This window comes from Lutra lutra, chromosome 1 (assembly GCF_902655055.1).
Source record: "Lutra lutra chromosome 1, mLutLut1.2, whole genome shotgun sequence".
NCBI classification, from domain to species: domain Eukaryota; kingdom Metazoa; phylum Chordata; class Mammalia; order Carnivora; family Mustelidae; genus Lutra; species Lutra lutra.
Window position 1 is genome coordinate 169769925 of NC_062278.1, and position 25032 is coordinate 169794956.

Consider the following 25032-nt stretch of genomic DNA (forward strand, 5'->3'; position numbering starts at 1 on the left):
AACTATTCTAAAAAATATAAGAGGAGTAAAACTTTAAAATTCACTCTATGAGGCCAGTATCATCCTGATACCAAAACAAGATAAAGACGCCACAAAAATGGGAACTACATACATCTCTCATGTATATAGAGATATTTCTCTATATCTCCATATAAAGATGCAAAATTCTCAACAAAATACGAGCAAACAGAATCCAGCAATATATTTAAAAAAATCATACAACATTCCTAAGTGGGATTTATTCCTGGGATGCAAGCGTAGTTCAACAGTCACAAAACAATCAATGTGACACATCACATCAATAAGAGAAAGGATAAAAACCAGATGCAAAAAAAGCATTTGATGAAGTACATCCATTTATGATTAACAACAACAACAACAACAACAAAACCCTCTACAGAGTAGGTCTAGAGGAAACATGTCTCAACAAAACAAAGACCTTATGGTAAAAGCTCACAGCCAACATCATACACAATGGTAAAAAACCAAGATCTTTTCCCCTAAGGTCACAGGACAAGGATGTCCACTCTTACCACTTTTATTCAATATAGTACTATAAGTCCTAGCCAAAGCAATTAGACAACATAAAGAAATCAAAGGCATCCAATGGTGAGGAAGAAGTAAAACTCTATTTGCAGATGACATGATACTCTGTATAGAAAACCCAAAGACTCAAAAAAACTACTAGAACTGATAAATGAATTCAGTAAAGTCTATAGGATACAAAATCAATGTACAGAAATCTGTTGCCTTCATATACACTAATAATGAAACAGCAGAAAGAGAAATTAAGAAAACAATCCCATTTACAATGGCATCAACAACAATTAAATATCTAGGAATAAACTTAACCAAGGAGGTGAAAGACCTGTACTCAAAAAGCTATAAAGCATGGATAAAAGAAATTCAAGATGATGCAAAGAAATGGAAAGACATTCCACGCTTATGAGTTGGAAGAGCAAATATCATTAAAATGTCTATACTACCCAAAGCAATTTACAGATTTAGGGCAATCCCTCTCAAAATACCAACAGCATTTTTCACAGAACGAAAACAAACAATCCTAAATTTCTTTTAAAAGATTTTATTTATTTATTTGAGAGAGAGAGAGAGAGAGAGCAAGTGGGGGGAGGGGGAGAGGGGGAGAGGGAAAGAGAATCGCAGGCAAACTCTGTGCTGAGTGCAGAGTCCAATGCTGGGATTGATCCCATTACCCTGAAGTCTTGACCTGAGCGAAAATCAAGAGTTAGAAGCTTAACCAAGTGAGCCACCTAAACAATCCTTTTGGAACCACAAAAGACCCAAAATAACCAAACCAACCTTGAAAAAGCAAAGTAAAACTGAAGATACCACAATTCCATACTTCAAGTTACATTACAAACTGGTAGCAATTAAGTCTGTATGGTACTAGCATAAAAACAGATGCACAGATCACTGGAATAGAACAGAAAACTCAGAAATAAACCCACTATATGGTCAATTAGTCTTCAACAAAGGAGGAATGAATATACAATGGAAAAAAAGTCTCTTCAACAAATGGTGTTGGGAAAACTGGACAGCAACATGAAAAAGAATGGAATTGGACCATTTTCTTTCACTATACACAAGAATAAACTCAAAATGGATTACAGACCTAAGTGAGACCTGAAATCATAAAAATCCTTCAAGAGAGCACAGACAGTAATCTCTCCAACATGGGAAGTAGCAATTCTTTTCTAGATATATCTCTTGAGGCAAGGGAAATAAAAGCAAAAATAAACTATTGGGACTATGTCAAAATAAAAAGCTTCTGCCCAGTGAAGGAAACAATATACAAAACTAAGGAAATGATCTACAAATAGGAGAAGATATTTACAAATGGCATATCCAGTGAAAGGTTACTATCTAAAATGTATAAAGACCTGATACAACTTAATAGTCAAAAAACAAATAATCCAATTTAAAAATGGGCAGAAGACACGAACAGATATTTCTCCAAAGAAGACATCCAGATGGCCAACAGTCACATGAAAAGATGCTCAATATCACTCATCATCAGGGAAATGCCAATCGAACCACAATGAGATATTACCTCACATCTGTCAGAATGACTAAAATAAAAAAAAAAAAAACATAAGAAACAGCAAGTGTTGGGGAGGATGTGGAGAAAAAGGAACTCTTGTGCATTGCTGATGGGAATGCAAACTGGTGCAGCCACTATGGAAAACATTATGGAGGTTCCTCAAAAAATTAAAAATAGAACTACCCTACAATCCATTAATCACACTACTGGGTATTTACACCTCCCCCCCCCAAATAAAACCACTAATTGAAAGGGATACATGCACTCTTTTGGTTATTGCATCATTATCCACAACAACCAAACTACAAGACCAGCCCGAGGTATCCACTGATAGATGAATGGATAAAGGAGATGTGGCATATAATACAATGGAGTATGATTCAGCCATAAAAAAGAATGAAATCTTGCCATTTGCAACAACATGCATACAGCTAAAGAGTATAATGGTACGTGAAGTAAGTCAGAAAAAGGTAAATATCATGATTTCAGTCTTATGTGGAATTTAAGAAATGAAACAAAAACAAAGAAAAAAAAAGAAAGAAACCAAGAAACAGACTCTTTACTATAGAATACTGATGGTTACCAGAGAGGAGGCATGGGGGAAATGGGGTTGAGTTAGGAAGAGTACACTTATTACGATGGAAAATAAGATGAAATTAAAAAAGCAAAAAAAGGGGTGCCTGGGTGGCTCAGTCGATTGAGCAGCTGTCTTCAGCTTGGGTTGTGATCTCAGGGCTCTGGAATCGAACCCCACAAAGGGCTCCCTGCTCAGCAGAGAGCCTGCTTCTCCCTCTCCCTCTGCCTGCCGCTCTGCCTACTTGTGCTCTCTATCTCTCTGTCAAATAAATAAATAAAAATATTTTTTAAAAAAAGCAAAAAAAATTTTTTTAAATTAAAAAGGAAAACCACAGCCCTATTTATTTAATTATTATTATTTTAAAAATTTACTTATTTGACAGAGAGTGGAAGAGCACAAGCAGGCAGTACAGCAGAGGGAGAAGCAAGCTCCCACTGAGCAGGGAGCCCAATGCAGGGGGCTCGATCCCAGGACCTTGGGATCATGATCAGAGGCGAAGACAGTTGCTTAACCAACTGAGCCACCCAGGTAGCCCCCTGCCCTCCATAGCCCTATATAAAGCTTTTTAAGAAAATAAATGATCCTTCTCTAATATAAGGATCACAAATTCTAACACCTGCAAGGGTCATTAACTCAAGAGCTTCTTTTAAATGGAGAGTATCACCTAAAAAATAACTTTGGGCAAAAAAACAAGTGTGTGTCTCCAAAAAGGAAACCAGGTGATAAGGAACGAGTGTAGAAGATTTACTTTACATGCGGAATATTTTTTATACCTTTAAATTTCATATAAAGTACATTATTTATCTATAAAATTTGCATCCTGGCTCCAGCTAACCATCACTATTAAGAAATGCAGGCCTGGGCTCGCCAGATCTGATTTTTCAAAGAAATTAGAAATGGGAAAATTCAGATTTTTATGTAAAACTCATAAGTTTTAAATGTTGACTTTATTCAGAATTTAGAACACAGGGGAGGGCCAAACAAAACACACCTGCAAGCCATATCTGGCTCAAGGCCAACCAGTCTACCATCTCTAATCAAAAATTTGATGTGTGGGGGTGCCTGGGTGGCTCAGTGGGTTAAAGCCTCTGCCTTCTGCTCAGGTCATGATCTCAGGGTCCTGGGATCGAGCCCTGCATTGGGCTCTCTGCTCGGCGGGGAGCCTGCTTCCTCCTCCTCTCTTTGCCTGCCTCTCTGCCTACTTGTGATCTCTGTCAAATAAATAAATAAATCTTTTTAAAAAAAATTTGATGTGTGGCTTATGATTCAAAAAAACAATAAATATAACTGAATGGAGGAAAATTTCAAAAAGAAAACTCCGACTTGTGGATGAAACCATGTCCCCTCCTGCCCCACCATCTATTTAGTCACTCTTGGTCTCTTACACTTCCCCTTTTCTTCCTGGGTCTTTGAAAAGGCTATTAATGTTTGACCAGCTAAAATGCAAAGCAAGTCAGATCTCACCAAGAATCTGCCCATTATCCTAGCATCCAGCTCTGTTTTAAAGAGTGAAATTTGGGGTCACTTTCAAGTTGCAATTCATCTAGCCAACAAAAGAGAAGTATATGAATTATTTCTAGCTGGGTAGAAATATTCCCTCAGCAAACTAGTCAAACAATTGCATAGTTGAAAAGATCTGTAAGTTATTTTAACCTTATCAGGCAGTACAGTGCTACACAAAGGATAAAATGGCAGCCATGATCAACATGTTTTGAACCATGTCTGGGAACCAATAACAGCTCTGGGGAAAATCTCAAATTCTCTTTAAGTTCAGCACAGATACTGTTCATCTTCTGAAACTGAAGCTAAGAGACTCTATGTGGGCCTAACTATTGGTTATGAGTGGAGTACTACATCCATTTAATGCCCAGAGGACACCAAGGCAAGTTAAAGAAGAACTGGTTATAGCTTTTTTTTTTAATGTTTTATTTATTTAAATAATCTTTACCCCATGTGGGGCCTGAACTCATGACCCCCAGATCAAGAGTTGCATCTTCTGACTGAGTCAGCTGGGTATCCCAGAACTGATTTCAGTTTTATTTATTTATTTTTTTTTTAAAGATTTTATTTATTTATTTGACAGACAAGAGATCACAAGTGGGCAGAGAGGCAGGCAGAGAGAGAGAGGAGGAAGCAGGCTCCCCGCTGAGCAGAGAGCCCGATGTGGGGCTCGATCCCAGGACCCTGTGATCACGACCTGAGCTGAAGGCAGAGGCTTAACCCACCCAGGCACCCCAAGATTTCAGTTTTAAGTATAGTACTAGAGATGTACTATCTTGCCTCTCTGGTGTACCTGAAACTCTCACCTCAATCTGCTGAAAGTTTCAAAGGATTTGACTCTTGTAGGTTCGATTTTCTTTACTCAGTGCTACTAGGTCCAATCTTCTGAACAGCAGCCTTAGTTTGCCACCAGCTAGTCCAGTATCCAGCCTGAATGTCTACTCAATGACCACTGGAGCCTGCCCCAGTGGTAAAGACATACAACCCCAGGCAGGGGTAGAAATGGTGTAGTCATCAATAAATAGGACAATAGGACTAATGGCATCTTTGGAAATGTTCCACTCCTGTGGGACACAGGCACTCAAGGTTTTCTTTATGCAGCTTGTGGAAATGATAAGACAGGCCACATTTCTCCTAAGAACTTCTTCATGGAAATTAAGATCTGCAATATATTCTAATTGACAAGTAAAGCATAACTCTCTCAGGTTGTGACTGGGGAAGCCATTTTATAGTAGAGTTCAGTGACCTAAGATGTATCCAATATCAAATAAAAGCCCGTGCAGCGTTGGTGGTATAGTGGTGAGCATAGCTGCCTTTCAAATAAAAGCCAGGCATATTCCCTCTGACGAACATGGCCAAAGCCCAGTCTCCCCTATCTGACATTCTAATATGTGGACATCAGAAACAACTCTCCCATGGCCACAGGCATACTGTTCTTCAGACAGGACCAGAGGTGCTTGAAAATCCGTAACCCATATTCCCTTTAATTATGTGCACTGGGCACATGCTACACAACAATCTGCATACATCAACATACAGTGACTGCAGAAGGTTCCTTCTTCTCTGATAATTAGCAGACTTATTTAGCAATGTTTGTCAAATCATAATTCACAGCTTCCTTACTATGCCATAAATCTGAGCATCAAGTAGGTTTCAAACACACCAGTCCTCAGTACAAAAAGCTTGTTTTATTCTTACCTCAGCAGCTTGGGTCTCTTGGTGCAGCAAAGTGAGGCCTGTCAAGTCTTCTAAGAAGGAATGTGAAGAATTAAACACCTTCGCTAGGAAATTAAATCCTTCTCGTTCATATTGATCAAGAACCTGTAAAACATTTATATTTGTTAAAAGGGGCTGCAGGCTTTAAAAGTATATTACAAGATTTTCACTTCTATAAGCACTTGTCAAAAATGAAACTAAAACTAGAACTAAACATGGGGATAATAATGCAATCTGGAGGGCAAAAACTGGGAGGGCTTAGTATTTATCACTTTCCCTTCTCAGAAACAATGACAATATCCTTTTCCAATTCACATGACAATTTTTGTCAAATAAGTTTTATGCAAATTCACTAAAAATTCTGTAAAAGCTGGGTTTCCTACTTCTAAAGTTCACCTATTAGGGGGAAAAAAAATGGGCCAGAAAAGAACCAAGAAAAAATTTAAAAAGGATAAAGACAAACAGACAAATAGATGGGAAATGTGATCTACTGGCTAGGCATACATTTTTTTAAAAAACAATTACTCAAAACGTAAAAATAAATTTCACTAGGCATGTCACAAAGGGGATATCCAAATGGCCTATAAACATATGAAAAGTTGATCAACATTACAAGTAATTAGGGAAATGTAAACTAAAACCATAATGAAATCTTACATTATAAACACCAAAATGGCTAAAGTAAAAAAGAAGATTTCAAGTACTGGCAAGAATGTAGAACTGGGATTCTCATGGGAGTACAAAATGAGAAAGCCATTTTCGAGGCTTAAGACTAATATGCCCTGTGATCAAGCAGTTATACTCCTAGATATATATACCCTGCAAAAAAAAGGTATGTGGTTATGTATCAGAAGACCCAAACAAAGTGTCCACAGCAGCACTATTCACGGTAGTCCAAACTAGATACTACTCAAGCGTGCATCAATAATAGAATGAATGAACAAACAGGTATGAATATGCAATAGAATACTACTTAGCAATGAAAACAAACTATATCTGCATGCAACAATATAGATAATTCTCATAAACATAATGTTAAACGATAAAGAAAGAAGCAATATTTAATGCACAATTACATTTTTATATATAAAATTTTAAAAAAGAACAGGCAAAATGAATCTAAGTTAGGCAAGTGGTTACCCATGGAGGGACTGTAACTGGAAGGGGCACAAGGGAGGTTCTGGATACTGATAACATTTGTTTCTTTATCTGGGTGTTGGTATACTTTGTGAAAAGTCATCAAGCACTTTTTTGTATATATGTTATCTCCTGGTAAAAAGATTTAAAGCCTGCGTCTTGACAGGAGAACAATACAAGAATGTCTGAGTTCTCAGAAGCAAAGAAAATAATGATTATTATAATCAAAAATTCAAAGATCACAGGAATTGTGAGTGTTAGGAAACAGTAAACCAGAGTGTCTCAAAAATTCTCTCAGAACTCAGAAGAAATAGATGAATGTCTCAAAAAGCAGACATTGAGGATAAATCCAAGAAATCAATTACACATGAATAGAAAGGCTGGAGAAACAGTAACACAAGAAAACAATCTTTTAAACTTCTCCATAAAAGAGATGAGAATGTATAAACACTTTGATGCAATAATTCCACTTCAAAGACTTTTCATACAGATACAGTTGTCCATGGGTCAAAGAAGTTGACATGTAACGATGCTCACTGAAACACTCTTTGCAGCAACAAAAGATTAGAAGCTACTACTCTTTAACAGGGAGCTGGTTGACAAAATTATGGTGTATTTACAATTAAGGGCACAATTTAGACCCGTTAAAAGAATGAGGTAGCTCTACAGTATTTATATAAACTTGTTTCCAAGACATACAGGTATATTAAAAGCAATGTCCAGACCATGTGTTTGGTAGTAATCTCTTAAAAATAAAGATGGAGGAGTAAAGAAAAAGAAAGGGAAATGCAGCTGTGTGTATGCTTGTTCCTGCATATAATAAGATCTCTGGAAGTATGTATACACACGACTGGCATCAAGTAGTTGGCTCTGCAAATTCTTCTATACTACCTGAATTTTTAAAACCGTGTGCATATATTACTTATTTAAATGATATTAAAGTCTCTCTTTTTTCCCTTTAGTGCCGGAGAAAGGTCCCAGCAGAGGAGGAGGAAAGAGTCCTAAAACCCTGACGAAGCTAGAGCTGAGGTGGGGGGCAGTCCTCCCCTTCAGCCATGGGAAACAAAAAAGCAGTTGTGATGTTAGGAGAGCAGGGAACTGGGGGCTGAGAATTTCTGGGGTCTGACAGCAGGCAGCAAGGTCATCTGCTGCCAGAGAAGGGGATGGGTGGACCATGGCAGTAATGGTCTGGGACCGCTGTGTGGGGAATGTGAGAAAGGAAGTGGAGGCCCCTGCTCAGTACAGATAATATACATTTTGGGAGAAATGTGGAAAAAAGGACCATGTAAGCGTGGGCACTGACAGGATAAAGGCAACAGGGAGGTCAAAGAAATCAAGGGGCTGCTGAGTACCAGTGAAGGGAGCCAAGGGAGGTAAGGTAAGACCTGCAGACTGGAGGGAAGAGATACACGGGGGATCATGGAGGAGCAAAGGGTGATCAGTATGCCTCAAGGTCACACAGCAAAGCCTTTGGCTGATGAGCCCCAGTAAATTAATCTGACAACCCAATGCCTGGATAAAAAGGCACTTAGTAACTGAATCCCTCAGTAATAAAGAGATTCCTTACAAACAAGAATTTTATCTTAGGAAAAATATGCATGAAAATTAATGATCTTTTTCAAAATGATAAATACTACGTGCTTGGTGATCACTTATTTCTGAACCATTAAGCTCACTAATTAGCTAGTTTGTGCCACCTTTTCAATAAGGTGAAAGAAGAAACAGGTTTGAAAAAATGGATTAAACATTTTTTAAAAATTAGAATTCCAGAGATGACACTCTGTTGGACCTTAATTAATCTTTTAGATTTCAAGTCCATGTTTCCACAGATAATTCTGCAGTGCTACAAATCTGAATAGCAGAAAAACTAACAGCAAGAGCAGTAGGAGTAAAAGCCTCCCCCCATAATCAAGACGTACCGAAAGTTTAATGCTGAAACACTATTCATAGCTCTGGCTTCAAAAATATGTGGAAAAACTTAATCCTCCAGGGGCATATTTAATCATGCAAGGGTTTTCTAGTATTCCCTTTATGTGCTGGGAAGTTAATTTGTGTTACGAGTATAAGCAGCTTATAAAAGGTACAAAGATATTTTCCCCTACAGTTTGACCTTCTTAAAGGGGAAAATGTGTTTTAAATTACACCCCAGCCTCAAAAAGATACCATCACAATGAATATGAGCACTGCTACAGAGTCAGTCTGCAAACACACTGAACCTCCTAAGTAATTATATAATACATGGTCCTGAGAAGTGTGCACATTACATTTTGACAGGTTATTAAGTACTCTACGGTACTGGGAGAGTTTGCTAAGTAGAGAAATAATGACTTTTAATACAAAGATACGGATCCTTTCCTGATGAACATGATTTTCCTTACTTCACTGTTCTCTAAGGCTGGGTGAGCTTTACTTGTGTCACATGCATACTGCTGGACAAAGACAGTAGAATCTCTTTTTAAGACACGGTTTTAGGAGTATCCATTCTCTTGCTGAGATTCTTTGAGGACTCTTTACTAGATCAAACCCATAGCCCCCCAGCTAGGCATTTCAGTCCCTCCAGAAGCCTCCAACTTTGGACAACTCTCTGGAGAATGCCTTTCATAGGGCCTAACATCTGACATTGCATAACATGCAATGATTTGCATTTCATGAGAAGCAGAAGAGATTCATGGTTTACAACTCTAGTCTGTTCTTAAACAAGGATACGAGGAACTGAGTACTCAACAAAAAAAATAGCTTTTGTGTTTTCTACTTTCAGCTTATCTATTTTCATGCAGTGTCTGCAAACCTCATATTTAAAGTCTGTTGTTTAGAAATTGTATTCACTTACTCTAAATTATTTAAAAATATACATGTGTCATGATTTCTAATATTCTCAGGGAAAGCTAGCCCAATATCCCAGATAGAGTAATGAAAGTATGGCTGGTAGCCACTAGGACCTTTAATTCCCATCCTATATAGGAGAATCCACAAAAAAAGGGTCAAAATACTCCCATCTGACGAATAGTTACCCAATAGTCTGCAGAGGCTTTGCTCCAAGGAGGGCAAACCTTGTTTTCCAGTTCTGTTGCTAAGGGAGCCATTCCAGCATGGAAAAGCCTCACTTTGGATAATGAGCTGGAAGCATCACTAATAAAACCAGGAAACACCCTGATCAACTGGTTTCTATCTTTTGGTGTCTGGGATTTCTCTCATCATAATAAAAAGGAATCAAAGAGGAAGAAAAAAGGCTCTGATTTCAGCAGCTCTTACAACTACTGTCCCACCTTCACTGCTCCCAGCTCTTGTTTCCTCTTGGTGCTAATCACTGAGGGTAACCTGTCTTCCCCATCAAATAAGATCTTTCACTTCCAGCAAGATTCAGCTCAAGTACCAGCTCCCACAGGAAGTCTTGCCTAATTAATTCCACTCCCTATGATCTTTTCTTCCCTCTTATATTCTGACCCCACTCTCCAGGGCACACTAAGTTGCCAAATGAATTGAAGGAAATGCTCACAGTATCCCTAGTAATCGAGAGTTGCTGGTGTTTCCAACTATCAGCCACATGTTTGGTAACTCTATTTCGGTTTCCATATATCTCAGTGATACAAAACTGATAATGGAATAGAAAACAGCTTCATATGGAAACATATAGGTATCAATCTAATTAAGTCTGTTGCTGTTAACTCACTCTATTGGACATAGGCAGGATTTATCAGACCAAACTTGAAAAAAAAGAAAGATCTGAGTTCAAGACATGGAATGGTATTACTGGCATGCCAAAAATATAGAACAAGTATCTTGTTCTTTCCCTAAAGTCACTGTATAGTGTACCATCTTAGGCATCCAAATGCAAAATTGGGGCACAACTATAATTTAGAGGATGTGGAAGAGTTCAAGCCAAAACACCAAATAGTATCAACATCAAGATAACAGACTATGGAATAAAGGTACCAATAGTTTAGTATTTTAATTAAACTTCTTATGGTGTAACACACAACTGCATTTAAAAAAATCAAATATTGGGGGCGCCTGGGTGGCACAGTGGGTTAAAGCCTCTGCTTTCGGCTCAGGTCATGATCCCAGGGTCCTAGGATGGAGCCCCGCATCGGGCTCTCTGCTCGGCAGGGAGCCTGGTTCCTCCTCTCTCTCTCTGCCTGCCTCTCTGCCTACTTGTGATCTCTGTCTGTCAAATGAAATGAATAAAATCTTTAAAAAAAAAAATCAAATATTGTATCTTGTTTTTTTTCATATACCAAAATCACAATTCTGCTTGAGTCAACTAGGCAATGGAAAACAAACTGTAACTGGGGATTAACCCACAACGGAGAGTAACTTGGCACATGGGGCAAGACATTTCACCTTTTTGAGCCGTTTGCTCATCTCTAAAATGGGGAGGCAACTCCATGCCTGTTTCCCTACCTACTGAGATACAAAAAGAATTTCATGACTTCAATCACTGACAAAGAATGGTTTATAAAGGGAAGTAAAAATACTAAGATTTATTACTTTAAAAATATTATTGCCAAGGGGTGTCTGAGTGGCTCAGTCAGTTAAACATCTCCCTTAGGCTCAGGTCTTGATCCAGGGCCCTAAGATCGAATCCCACATCAGGGCTCTCTGCTCAGCAGAGAGCCTGCTTCTCCCTCTCCCCGTCTGCTGCTCTGCCTACTTATGTGCTCGCTCTCTCTCTCTCTGTTATATAAATACAATCTTTAAAAAATATATTATTGTCAAATATGGTTTGATAAATACAGAAAATGCACAACAAGAAGACACATAACGGTGTCAGTGATAATAGCAGAGCAAGGATCTCTGCAAACTCTCTCCTCTATAAGAGAAAACAGAACGGTGACAAAGTCTGGGGAGTATTTATTCAGAAAACATCTGAATCTCTGTAAAAACAAAGGGCTTTGAGGTTTTCAACATGCTCCATTCCCACTCCTTCCCCTTTCTAGCTCAAATGTAGCCCTGAACACCAACAACCACACAGTCACAGTGGAAACCAGCCTGGCAGCCACTGGAGGGGTTAGACTAGGACTGAAGCTCCTTTAAAGCTCCATTTTCAGAAAATTGCCACCGGTTTGGTGATTCCCAGGGAAACCCTGCTTGCATGTTCCTTTTATTTGACCTGACTCAGAACTCACCCAGTGTGAAAGCCTTTCTCCCAGGGCTAGCTGTCAACAAGTATCAGGGACAACTATTTAACATCATGGTTCCTGAGATGGTGGATAATAGTTGCTGCAACAATGTGCTAACCAAAGAGTGTAAAACAAAAGTCTGGGGACTACCATAAGAGACACTGAAAAGTTCCAACATACTCTTGAGAATCTAGAAGACTGCACAGGCACAAGGTGATATGTATGCCCAAAGCTGTGCACATGCTCAGGAAAGATCTGAGAAAGTCCTAAGCTCTCACTTCTAGTTGAGTATCTGTGCAAGCAGGAGATGAAAGTTAAGGCAGAGTTCTTAAATGCCTGGCTCAGCACTGAAGGCACTCCCCAATATACGCACAGAGTACCTCGGCAAAGACTGTGATTTACTGGTTCCAGGAAATTCAGAAAATCTGTTTAATCATTAGATGGCAACCAAGCTAATCAAGCAGAAACTTCATGGTGACACAAGACAAAGAACACCAACTTAATGAAATTAGTTCAGCAAAGTCACTAAATAACAAACAAACAAACAATAGCTAAGAGCAAAAATAAACCATGGGCAGGGGAGAGAATCTGATTTCCAGATTTAGCACATTATATTATGTGACACATCCAGTTCTCAACAGAAGTTACTGGTAGGGGCACCTGGGTGGCTCAGTGGGTTAAAGCCTCTGCCTTCGGCTCAGGTCATGATCTCAGGGTCCTGGGATCGAGCCCCACATCGGGCTCTCTGCTCAGCGGGAAGCCTGATTCCCCCTCTCTTTCTGCCTACCTCTCTGCCTACTTGTGACCTCTGTCAAATAAATAAAATTTAAAAATCTTAAAAAAAAAAGAAGTTACTGAATATGCAAAGAAACCAGAAAATATGTCCCATACACAAAAACGAAACAAAAATGGTAAACAGAAACCATTCGTGAGGAAATTACTAAACAAAGATTAAAACAGCTATAGCTATTTTAAGTAAATTTGAAGAACTGAAAGAAACCATGTCTAAGTACCTTAAAAAAAAAAAGGTATGAAAATGATGCTTTGCCAAAATAGAGCCTCAATAAAGAGAAATTATATAGAGGATCAAAAGAGAAACTCTGGAGTTAAAAAATACAACAACTGAAAAATTCACTAGAGAGACTGAAACCAGTTTTGGGCATGCTGAAGGAAGAATCAGTTAATCTGAAGATAGATGAACTGAAAATATCCAGTCTGTGGGGGCGTTTGGTTGGCTCAGTTGGTTACTCTTGATTTCAGCTGAGGTCATGATCTTGGGGTTGTGGGATCAGGCCCCATGCTGGGTTCTGTGCTGAGTGGAATCTACTTAAGAGTCTCTCTCTCCTTCTCCCTCTGCCTCTCCCTCCCCATTCATGCAAGCATGATCTCTCTCTCTCTCTCTCAAAAAAAAAAAAAAAAAAAAAAAAAGAAAGAAAGAAAGAAAGAAAGAAAAGAAAAGAAAAGAAAGTATCCAGTCTGAGAAACAGAAAATGAACAAAAGCCTCAGAGACCCATACAACAACATGTGCTAATAAAGGAGTTCCAGAAGAGATGGAAGGACAGGAAGAATATTTGAAGAAATAATGGTAAAAAACTTCCCAAATTTTATGAAAGACATTCATCTACACATCCAAGAAGCTCAGCTCCAAGAACAATAAACTCAAAGAGATCTATATCTAGACACATCATAATTAAACTGTCCAGAGACAAAGGGATGATCAGGCAAGTGCAAGTGAGAAATAACCTATCATGTAAAGGGAATCATTAACAGCCAATGTTTCTTCAGAAACCATAGGAACCAACAGTACTGGTTTGAAATATTCAAAGTGCTGAAAGCAAAAGACTGTCAACTAAGAATTCTATATCCAACAAAACGGACCTTCAAAAATGAAGGAGAAATTAACAAATTGCCAGATAAACAAAACAAGAGAATTCATCACCAGCAAACCTATCCTGTAAAAAATTCTGAAGTGAGTACTTTAGGTTGAAATGAAAGGACACTAGACAATAACTCAGATCCTCAAGAAGAAATAAAGAATGCAGGTAAAGGAAAGTACAATTTTTTCTTTGTGATTTTTTTCTTCTATGTGATTTAAAATACAGATACATAATCAAATAAAATGCAAGTATACAAATGCATAAAGCAATAATTATACATCTGTGTTGTCACATGAAGATTTAATCTATGGGACAGTAAGCCCAAAGGAAGGGGAGGCAAACCAAGATACAATGGAGTAAAGTTTTTACTGTTATCCAAATTAAAGTGATGTTAAACCCAAACATATGGTTATGAATAGTATTTTGATTGTAAACCCTGGAGCAGACACCAAAATAACTAAAAATATATATAGTAAAAGAAAAAACAAGGGAATTAAAATGGCACATTAGAAAGTATCTATTTAACACAAAAAGAAAAAAAGGCATAAGACATATAGAAACCAAAAGCCAAAACAAATGTAAATTCTGTTTTATCATTAAATGTAAATGAATTAAACACCTCCAACTAAAAGGCAGACATGGCAGAATGGATGGATAAAACAAAAAAACATCATCTAACTACATGCTGTCTACAAGAGATTCATTTTAGATTCAAAGACATGAATAAGTTGAAAGTAAAAGAATAGAAAAAGATATTCCATGCAGTTTAAATTATGCATGATCAATAAGTTCTGGAGATATAATGCAGAGCATGGTGATGACAGTTAACAGTACCATACTGCATATTTGAAATCCGTTAAGAGAACTTACACTAAACTCCTCAACACATACAGCCCCCAACCCCCCACACACAAAATGGTAACTCTGTAGAGGTTATGGATATGTTAACTAGCTCGGTTGTGGTGATCATTTCAAGATACATAAACACAGCAAGTTACAGCCCTTAAATAATGTATAATTTCGTATATATTAATGATATGTCAAAAAAGCTGCTTAAAAAAAGAGAAGACTCCATGAAAGCAGAAACCAAAAGAGAGTTAACTGGAGAGGTTATACTAATATCAAACAAAATAGACTTTAATACAAAAATTGTTACCAGGGACAAAGAAAGACATAATAAAAAGACATAAGAGATACATATTAAAAAGATACAAAAATTATAATCTGAGGTGTACTTACCAAAACAGCCCCCAAATACATTCAGCAAAAATGTATTTTGCCCTGAATTTTTCAAAATTGAAAAATTTTGAAAAAATGTATTGAAAGAAAAAATACACCAATTAAACAATAATAGTTGGAGATTTCAATACTGTACTTTCAGTAATGTATAGAACTAGAAGATCATTGAGGAAACAGAAGACTTGAACACTATATATCAATTAAACCTAATAAATATCTCTAGAAAACTATATCCAGGAACAGCAGAATCCATACTCTTCTCAAAGAATGGAGCAGTCTCTAGGATATACCATGTGTTAGACCATAAAATATGTCTCAATAAGTGAAAAAAGCTGAAATCATATAAATTATTTTCTCTGATCACAATGCGATGGAATTGGATATCAATTACAGAAATTTGGGAAACTCACAAATATGTGGATATTAACACACTCCTAAAAGCAATGGATCAAATAAGAAATCACAAGGGAAATTAGAAAATACTTTGAGATGAACAAACACACACACACACACACGTAACATACCAAAAGTTATGAGATGCACTGAACACAGTGCTCAGAGGGAAATTTATAGCTATAAATGCCTGTATTAAAGAATGATTTCAAATCAATAACCTAACTTTCCAACCTAAGAACAGAACAAAAAAATGACCTAAACGCAAAGCAAGCATGAAGAAGGAAATACAAAAAATTGGGTAGAAAAAAAATCTTTTCAGAACAACAACAAATGTGACAAACCTTTACTTAGATTGGCCAAAAATTAAAGGGAAAAGACTCAAATTACTAATGTCAGAAATGAGAGAGGGGATATTACTGTCAATATTTCAGAAATAAAATTATATGGAAATACTATAAACAACTGTATGCCAATACATTAGATGACCTAGATAAAAAAATGGAAAAATTTTGAGAAAGACACAAAGTACTGATACTGACTCAAAGAGAAATAGAAAATCTGGGGTGTTATGCCTCCATCAGAAAGGATGAATACCCAACTTTTGTATCAACATGGATGGGACTGGAAGAGATTATGCTGAGTGAAATAAGTCAAGCAGAAGGTCAATTATCATATGACTTCACTTATTTGTGGAGCATAAGAAATAACACGGAGGACATGGGGAGATGGAGAGGAGAAGGGAGTTGAGAGAAATTGGAGGAGGAGATGAACCATGAGAGACTGTGGACTCTGAAAAACAATCTGAGGGTTTTGAAGGGGCAGGGAGTGGGAAGTTGGGTGAGCCTGGTAGTGGTATTATGGAGGGCACGTATTGCATGGAGCACTGGGTGTGGTGCATAAACAAAGAATTCTGGAACACTGAAAAGAGATTAAAAAAATAAAAAATAATTAAAAAAAAAAAAAAGAAAATCTGGGGTGCCTGGGTGGCTCAGTGGGTTAAGCCTCTGCCTTTGGCTCAGGTCATGATCTCAGGGTCCTGGGATCGAGTCCCTCCCACATTGGGCTCTCTGCTCAGCAGGGAGCCTGCTTCCCCTCTCTCTCTGACTACTTGTGATCTCTCTCTCTCTCTCTCTCTCTCTGTCAAATAAATAAATAAATAAAAATCTTAAAAAGAGAAAGAAAGAAAATCTAAATAGACACATGAAAAGTAAAGAGACTGAAGTAGTAATCACAAACTTCCCACAGAGAAAAAAGCCCCGAAACAGGTGGCCTTGCTGATGAATTTTACCAGACATTTAAAGAAGAATTAACCAATCTTTCACAAATCCCCCTGAACAATAGAAAAGAAGGAAACACATCTCAGTTCATTTGAGACGGGTATTATCCTGTTACCAGAACCAGACAAAGACATTACAAATACAGAAAACCAAAGACCAATGTCTCTTGTGAATATAAGTGCAAGTATCTTCACCTAAAATATTAGCAAACTGGGGCACCTGGCTGGCTCAGAGGAGCACGTGACTCTTGATCATGGGGTTGTGAATTTGAGTCCCATGTTGGGTGTGGAGATAATTAAGTAAATTTAAGAAAAAAAATTTTAAATTAGCAAACTGAATCTCCAGAAATGTATAAAAAGGATGACACACTATGACAAAATGAGACTTATCCCTGGAAAGCAAGGCTGGTTCAACATGTGGAAATCTATGTAATACATCACATTAATAGAATAAGGAACAAAAAACCACATCATTATCTAAAAAGGCACAGAAAAAGCATTTGACAAAAATCCAACACGTTTTCATACTAATAAACAACAAGCTAGTAATAGAAGACAATTTCCTCAACTTGCTAAAGGGCATCAATAAGCATTAATACTATACTTAATGGTGAAAGACTGAGAGCTTTGCCAGTAATATCAGGAATAAGACAAGGATTCCCACTCTTGCCACTTCTATTCAACATTGTATTGGATGTTCTAGTCAGGGCAATAGGCAAGAAAAATAAAAGCATCCGTCTAGATTGGATCTAAACTAGAAAGGAAGAAGTAAAACTCTACTTCCAGAAGACATGATCTTGTACATGCAAAAGCCTAAGAAATCCACAAAATATTCTTAGGGAAAAAAAAAAGGACTCCTACTCTTGAGTACAAGAATACATTCTATTCTTGTAGGATATAAGAGCCATATACAAAAATCAACTGTATTTCTATATACCAGCAATGAATTATTCAAAGAAGAAATTAAGAAAAACCACTCCATTTAGGGGTGCCTGGGTGGCTTCGTTGGTTGGGCATTCGAATTTTGATTTCAGCTCAGGTCATGATCTCAGGGTTGTGGGACTGATCCCCGTTGGGGGCTCCATGCTCAGGGGAAGTCTGCTTCTCTCCCTATCCCTCTGCTCCTCCCTTTGCTCACACTCTTTTTCAAATAAATAAATAAATCTAAAAAGGAACAAGAAGAGGAAGAAGAAGAGTAGGAGAAAGTAGAAGAGAGAGAGAGGGAAAGGGAGAAGGAAAAGAAGACCACTCCACTTATACAACATCAAAAACACATCTAGGTATAAATTTAATGAAGGAAGTGCAATACAAATACACTGAAAACTACACTGAAAAACGAACTAAATAAATACAAGGACATCCCAAGTTCATGGATTATAAGACTTAATGTTGGTAAGATAGCAATATAGTCCAAACTGATCTAATATTCAGTGCAATCTTAGCTGGCTTTTAGTAAGTGAGGACAGATACTGACAAGATGATCCTAAAATTCATATGGAAACCTAAGGGACCTAGAATAGCTAAAATACTCTTAAAAAAGAATTATTTCAAAACTTACTAAAGGGTAAGAATTGGTTACTAGATGGCACTAACATAAGGACAGACATACAGAGTCCAAAAATAAACCTTACATTTTTGGCAAGCATAACGAGATAATTGAATGGGGTAAAAAATACTCTTTTCAACAAAAAGTACAGCAACAATCGATCATCTACATGCAAAAGAATGAAATTAAACACCACATACAATATACAAAAATTAACTGAAAATGGATTATAGATCTAAATTTAAGTGCTGAAACAGTTACACTCTTAGAAGAAATCAGAAAAAATCCTTATGAGCTTGGGTTGGACAACAGTTTATTAGATGTGGCAACAAAATCCCATAAGAGGCTCAACCCCCCTCACCCCCCCAAAATTAGGATGTCATCAATATTAAAAACTATTGTGCTTCAAAGGTTAAATCAAGAAAGTGAAAAGACAAGTCACAAAATAGGAGACTATATTTGCAAATTACATATCTGATAAGGGTTTGGTATCCAGAATATATAAATAATTCTTAAAACTTCTCAATAAAAAGCCAAAACCAAAAATAAAAACCCAAATAATTTAACAATGGACAAAGGAACTAAATGGACATTTCCCCCAAAAAAGACACACAAATGACCAACAAGCACATGAACAGATGCTCAACACCAGTGGTCATTAGGGAAATGCAAATCAATACCACAATGAAATACCACTTCACACCCAGTAAGATAGCTCCAATAAAAAAAAGACAAAAACACGTGTTGACAAGAAGATGGACATCGAAATCCTCCTACACTAATGGGAATTTAAAATGGTGCAGCTGTTGTGGAAAACAGTTTGGCAGTTTTATAAAATGTTAAACAGAGATACTATATGACCTAATAATTATACTCCTAGGTATATACCCAGGAGAACTGAGAACATATGTTCACACAAAAACTTATACACAAATGTTTATAGCAGCATCATTAATAAAAGTTGCCAAATGGAAACAGCACAAATATCCATCAGTTGATGAATGGATTAAAAAATGTGGTATATCCATACAATGGAATATTTTTTAGCCTTAAAAAGAAGTGAAATACTGACACATGCCAAATTATGGATGAACCTTGAAAGCATTATGCTAAACGAAAGAAGACTTTTGCAGAAGTCTACATGTATGGTTCCATTTATATGAAATGTCCAGAATAGGAAAATACATACAGATAGGAGATTAGTGCTTGCGAGGGTCTGAGGGAAGCTGGGAATAGGGAATGACTACTAATGGGTATTGGGGTTATGGTTTTGTTTGGGGTGATGAAAATATTCTAATTAGTGTGATGGCTGCACAAACTTGTGAATATACTTAAAAACCCAAGAATTGTACACTTTAAAGTGAAGAATTTTATGATATATGATTTTTTAATTTTTTTATTTTTATTTTTAAAGATTTTATTTATTTATTTGACAGAGAGATACATAGCAAAAGAGGGAACACAAAGGGGGACTGGGAGAGGGAGAAGCAGGCTTCCCGCCGAGCAGGGAGCCCGATGTGGAGCTCAATCCCAGGACCCTGGGATCATGACCTGAGCCAAAGGCAGATACCCAACAACTGAGCCACCCAGGCACCCCTGAACTGAGTTTTAATAAGATAAAAGACCTATATGAGCTGTTAGTATGAGGATCCAGTGTAGAGTGTCTGTAAAGCAGATTGAGTAATAAAAAACACTATCTGGAAGGAAGAATTGAGGGGTGGATTGATGGATGGATGCACTTAACCTCCCTCATCAATCTGTGGACTGCTTCTTAAAAATGTGTCTTTTCCAATTAGAGTTGTTTGAAACCAAGTAAGTCTGAAGTCTAGTTTATCATCTTAAAAGATGAACAGTACTTCTGAAGATCCTTGCAAAGATAAATATATATAGTGAGGAGAAAGAAAAGAAAAAGGAAGGTCTCCTTAGAAAGTTTCACAACCTTCAAGTTTTGGATAGTGGCAGAAGATCAAAGAACCACGGCAGACGCTTTGTGGAAAAATTAATCTGCCTCACCTCCCCCGACCCAAAAAAAGAAAAGCTAATCGGACACAATTTTATCTAAATCTAAAGTAGCTACTCTAAAAACTACAGAACACTTATGAAAGAAGTTGAGGAAGACACAAAGAAATGGAAAAACATTCTATGGTCATGGATTGAAAGAATATTGTTAAAATGTCTATGCTACCCAGAGCAATCTACATATTCACTGTAACCCCTATCAAAATACCATTGACATTTTTCACAGAGCTGGAGCAAATAATTCTAAAATTTGTATGGAACCAGAAAAGACCCTGAATAGCCAGAGGAATGTTGAGAAAGAAAACCAAAGCTGCTTTTGGGCATCACAATGCTGGACTTAAAGCTATTTTACAAAGCTGTCATAATCAAGACAGTATGGTATTGGCATAAAAACAGACACATAGATCAATGGAAAAAACTAGAGAACCCAGAAATGGACCCTCAACTCTATGGTCAATTAATCTTTGACAAAAGAGGAAAGAATATCCAATGGGGGGGAAAGTGCCTTTAATAAATGGTGCTGGGAAAATTGGACAGCCACATGCAGCAGAATGAAACTAGGTCAATTTCCTTACATCATACACAAAGATAAACATTCAAAATTGATGAAAGACCTAAATGTGAGACAGGAATCCATCAAAATCCTAGAGAAGAACATAGGCAGCAACCTCTTTGAACTCGGCCTCAGCAACTTCTTGCTACACATGTCTCCAAAGGCAAGGGAAACAAAACCAAAAATGAACTATTGGGACGTCATCAAGATAAAAAGGCTTTGCACAGCAAAGGGAACAGTCAACAAAGCTAAAGGGGAACCTACGGAATGGGAGAAGATATTTACAAATGACATATTAGATAAAGAGCTAGTATCCATGATCTATAAAGAACTTATCAATCTCAACACCCGATAAATAATCCAGTCAAGGGGCGCCTGGGTGGCTCAGTGGGTTAAGCCGCTGCCTTCGGCGCAGGTCATGATCCCAGGTCCTGGGTTCGAGCCCCGCATCGGGCTTTCTGCTCGGCGGGGAGCCTGCTTCCTCCTCTCTCTCTGCCTGCCTCTCTGCCTACTTGTGATTTCTCTCTGTCAAATAAATAAATAAAATCTTAAAAAAAAAAAAATCCAGTCAAGAAATGGGTAGAAGACATGAACAGACATTTCTCCAAAAAAGATACACAAATGGCCAACAGACACATGAAAAATCAACAACATCACAGTTCAACATCACTCAGCATCAGGGAAATACAAATCAAAATCACAGTGAGATGCCACCTCACACCAGTTAGAATGGCTAAAATTAGTAAGACAGAAAATGACAAATGTTGGCGCAGATGTGAAGAGGAACCCTCATTGTTGGTGGGAATGCAAGCTGGTGCAGCCACTCTGGAAAACAGTATGGGGGTTCCTCAAAAAGTTAAAAATAGAGCTACCCTTAGGACCCAGCAATTGCACTACTAGGGATTTACCCCAAAGATATAAATGCAGTGATCCAAAGGGGCACCCACACCCCAATGTTCATAGCAGTAATGTCTATAATAGCCAAACTGTGGAAAGAGCAGAGATGTCCAAAGACAGATGAAATGGATAAAGATATGGTATATGTAACGATGGAATATTACTCAGCTATAAGAAAGGATGGACACTTAATCATTTACATTGACATGGATGGAATTGGAGGTCCAGTTGAGTGAAATATGTCAATCAGAGAAAGACAACTATCATATAGTTTCACTCATATGTGGAATATAAGAAATAATGCAGGGGATCATAAGGGAAGGGAGGGAAAATTGAATGGGAAGAAATCAGAGGGAAGAAAACCATGGGAGACTCTTACCTATAGGAAACAAACTGAGGTTTGCTGGAGGAGCAGTGGGTGGGGAGATAGGTAATTGGGTGATGTGCATTAAGGAGGCCACGTGATGTGATGAGTACTAGGTGTTATATGCAACTGATGAATTACTGAATACTACATCTGAAACCAATGATGTACTATATGTTGGCTAACTGAATTTAAATTAAAAAAATCTAAAATAGCTCTTTTTAATTCTATCATAAAAGCAAAATAAACTATAATAACAATAACAATAATAATAATTTGACCTTACAAAATTGTGTTGCTTAATAAGCATGATATTATAATGATCAAAATATTTACAAATAGGTGGTCTAACCAACTAATCTAATCTTTTTAGACTTACACAATGGCAGGTCATAAATTTGAGGAGGGCTTATTTTAAATATGGACAAAAGTCAACAAGGAGATGAACTGTAAAAATGCTAACAAGAAGCCTTTCTAAGAAAAACTATTACCCAAGCCACTCAACACATTCATTTGAATATTTACAGAGCCTGCTCCAGGTTACAGGCTTCTTGGGGACATTCACTATGTTTCTGTATAAGAAATATCTGTATAAGAAATATCCTATTTTTTTCTTTTGTGTTGTGGTAAAATAAATATAAAAAATCTACCTTCTTAAATTTTTTTTTTTTTAGATTTTATTTATTTATTTGACAGAGAGAGATCACAGGTAGGCAGAGAGGCAGGCAGAGAGAGAGGAAGGGAAGCAGGCTCCCTGTTGATCAGATAGCCCGATGCGGGGCTCGATCCCAGGACTCCGGGATCATGACCTGAGCTGAAGGCAGAGGCTTTAACCCACTGAGCCACCCAGGCGCCCCCCTTCTTAAATATTTTTAAGTGTTCAGGTCAGTGGCCTAAGTGGCATTAAGTACATTAATGATTTGTGCAACCATCCCCATCTCCAGAACTCTTTTCATCTTGCAAAACTGAAACTCTACACCCGTTAAATGCACTCTCACCATTTTCCTCCCCCAGCCCTGGTAACCACCATTCTACTTTCTGTCTCTAGGAATCTGACTATTCTAAGTACCTTATTTAAGTGGAGTCATGCATTTTTTTGTCTTTTTGGGACTGGCTTATTTCATTTAGCATAATGTCCTCCAGGTTCCATGTTGTAGTATGTGTCAGAATTCCCTTCCTCCGGAAGGCTAAATAACATTCTGTTATATGGACAGACCACATTCTGTTTGTTGATTCTTCTATAGATGGACACTGGAGTCCTTCTGTGTTTTAGCTATTGTGAATAATCCTGCTATGAGCAGAAGTGTACAGGGGTGTTATTTTTGCCAAGGAGATAATCAAATATTCACTGTAATGCACAATTTTTGCAGACTATTTTTACACTTTTGATATTCATTCTTTGTTCTCAGGCTTATTAATAGCTAATGCTTTGTTGGTTTGTTTTTATTTTATCATTTCATTATTATTCTAATTTATATAACCAAGTAGGGGAAAAAGAACTGGATTACCTTACCTATTTAAGTATTAATTAACACTAATATGTAAAAGGGAAATTTTTCATCCCAATATAAATAACTCGAGACAAGAAAACCCTAAAAAATACATAAGTAAAACATGTACATTAAGTATAAGTTGGTTTCTTAAGTGACCTTCTTTCATCCCTCATCATCTAAGCTTGTTGAGTTGTGTGACTCAACAATGCCTAAACAGAAGGAATCAGACAAGAACTATCTCTACCTCTCTATATTCTCATCTGAACACAAACAAGCTTTAATACTCACCATCTTAAAAAATATAATCTCTCTTGATAATCTGTCTTATCACCTTCCCCCAATGACCTTAACAGTAAAAAATGTCATCGAAAAATTTATCTGTTTCATTCTATGAATAGAGGATAAGGAAGGCAAAGAGAGATTACAATTTTATCTACTGTGTATACCAGTCTCTACTTTAAAATGAAATTTTTAGGGATAGAGCTTTTCTTTCTCAGTCCTCTTTTTAAACTAAGTCATATTTTTTCATGACTATAATAAGCTGAAGATATTCTTTGAAGGATCATTTGGAGGATCCCAGGACATTAAAAAGAATACACTTGAAACCTTGATGTAACAAAGTACAGCTTTCTAAAGTCATTCTTCAAAGGCACAAGAACTAGAGCCTTGGTCTGAGAGCACACATCAGAATCCCCTAGAGAGTGGGGCCACATCCCCAGTTCCTCACTAATTAATTAAGAACCTGCATTTCTTGTGAGTTTCCATAAGACAGGGATGCTGTGGGTCATAGGACCACACTTTGAACACATCTTCTTTCTCTAAGCAGGAGGACCTTCTCTTAGACTCAACCCATGAAGAAGCATGTATGTTCCCTTAACATTAAGAACTCATCTTTAGCTGTTCCTCCTAAAAGAAATTACTGTGTGATACTGTTTATTTAGTAGTTTTAGTCAATTCCTTTAATAAATTCTTGTTGGTAAAAAGTTTTTAGGTGCCCTGCACAGAGAGCCAGCTCTCATTAAGAAAATTATTACCCCAAGTGACTTTGTAATGTGTGAATATTGGTTCAGTGACTTTCTTTTCATTCTGGAACTGAGACTTATACAAGCATATATTTGGCAGGCAAGGTCTGTTGAGAAAAACTAGGCATTTGATTATATTATTTCATATATTATTCTCTATCTCTACCTGCATGGCCCTTGATGTCACTGCCATAAACTAATAGCCTTTGACTGGAAATAACCCAGACATGGGTTTGG

At 37.3% G+C, this 25032-nt stretch overlaps 1 protein-coding gene across 1 annotated transcript in view; it reads right to left on the bottom strand.

The window, feature by feature from the left end:
* Nucleotides 1-25032, bottom strand: part of ATG7 (autophagy related 7) — a 227812-nt gene that overhangs the window by 120688 nt on the left and 82092 nt on the right. The window contains 1 exon segment of the mRNA XM_047744561.1: nucleotides 5838-5960. Within this exon segment, the coding sequence (XP_047600517.1) occupies nucleotides 5838-5960 (123 nt within the window).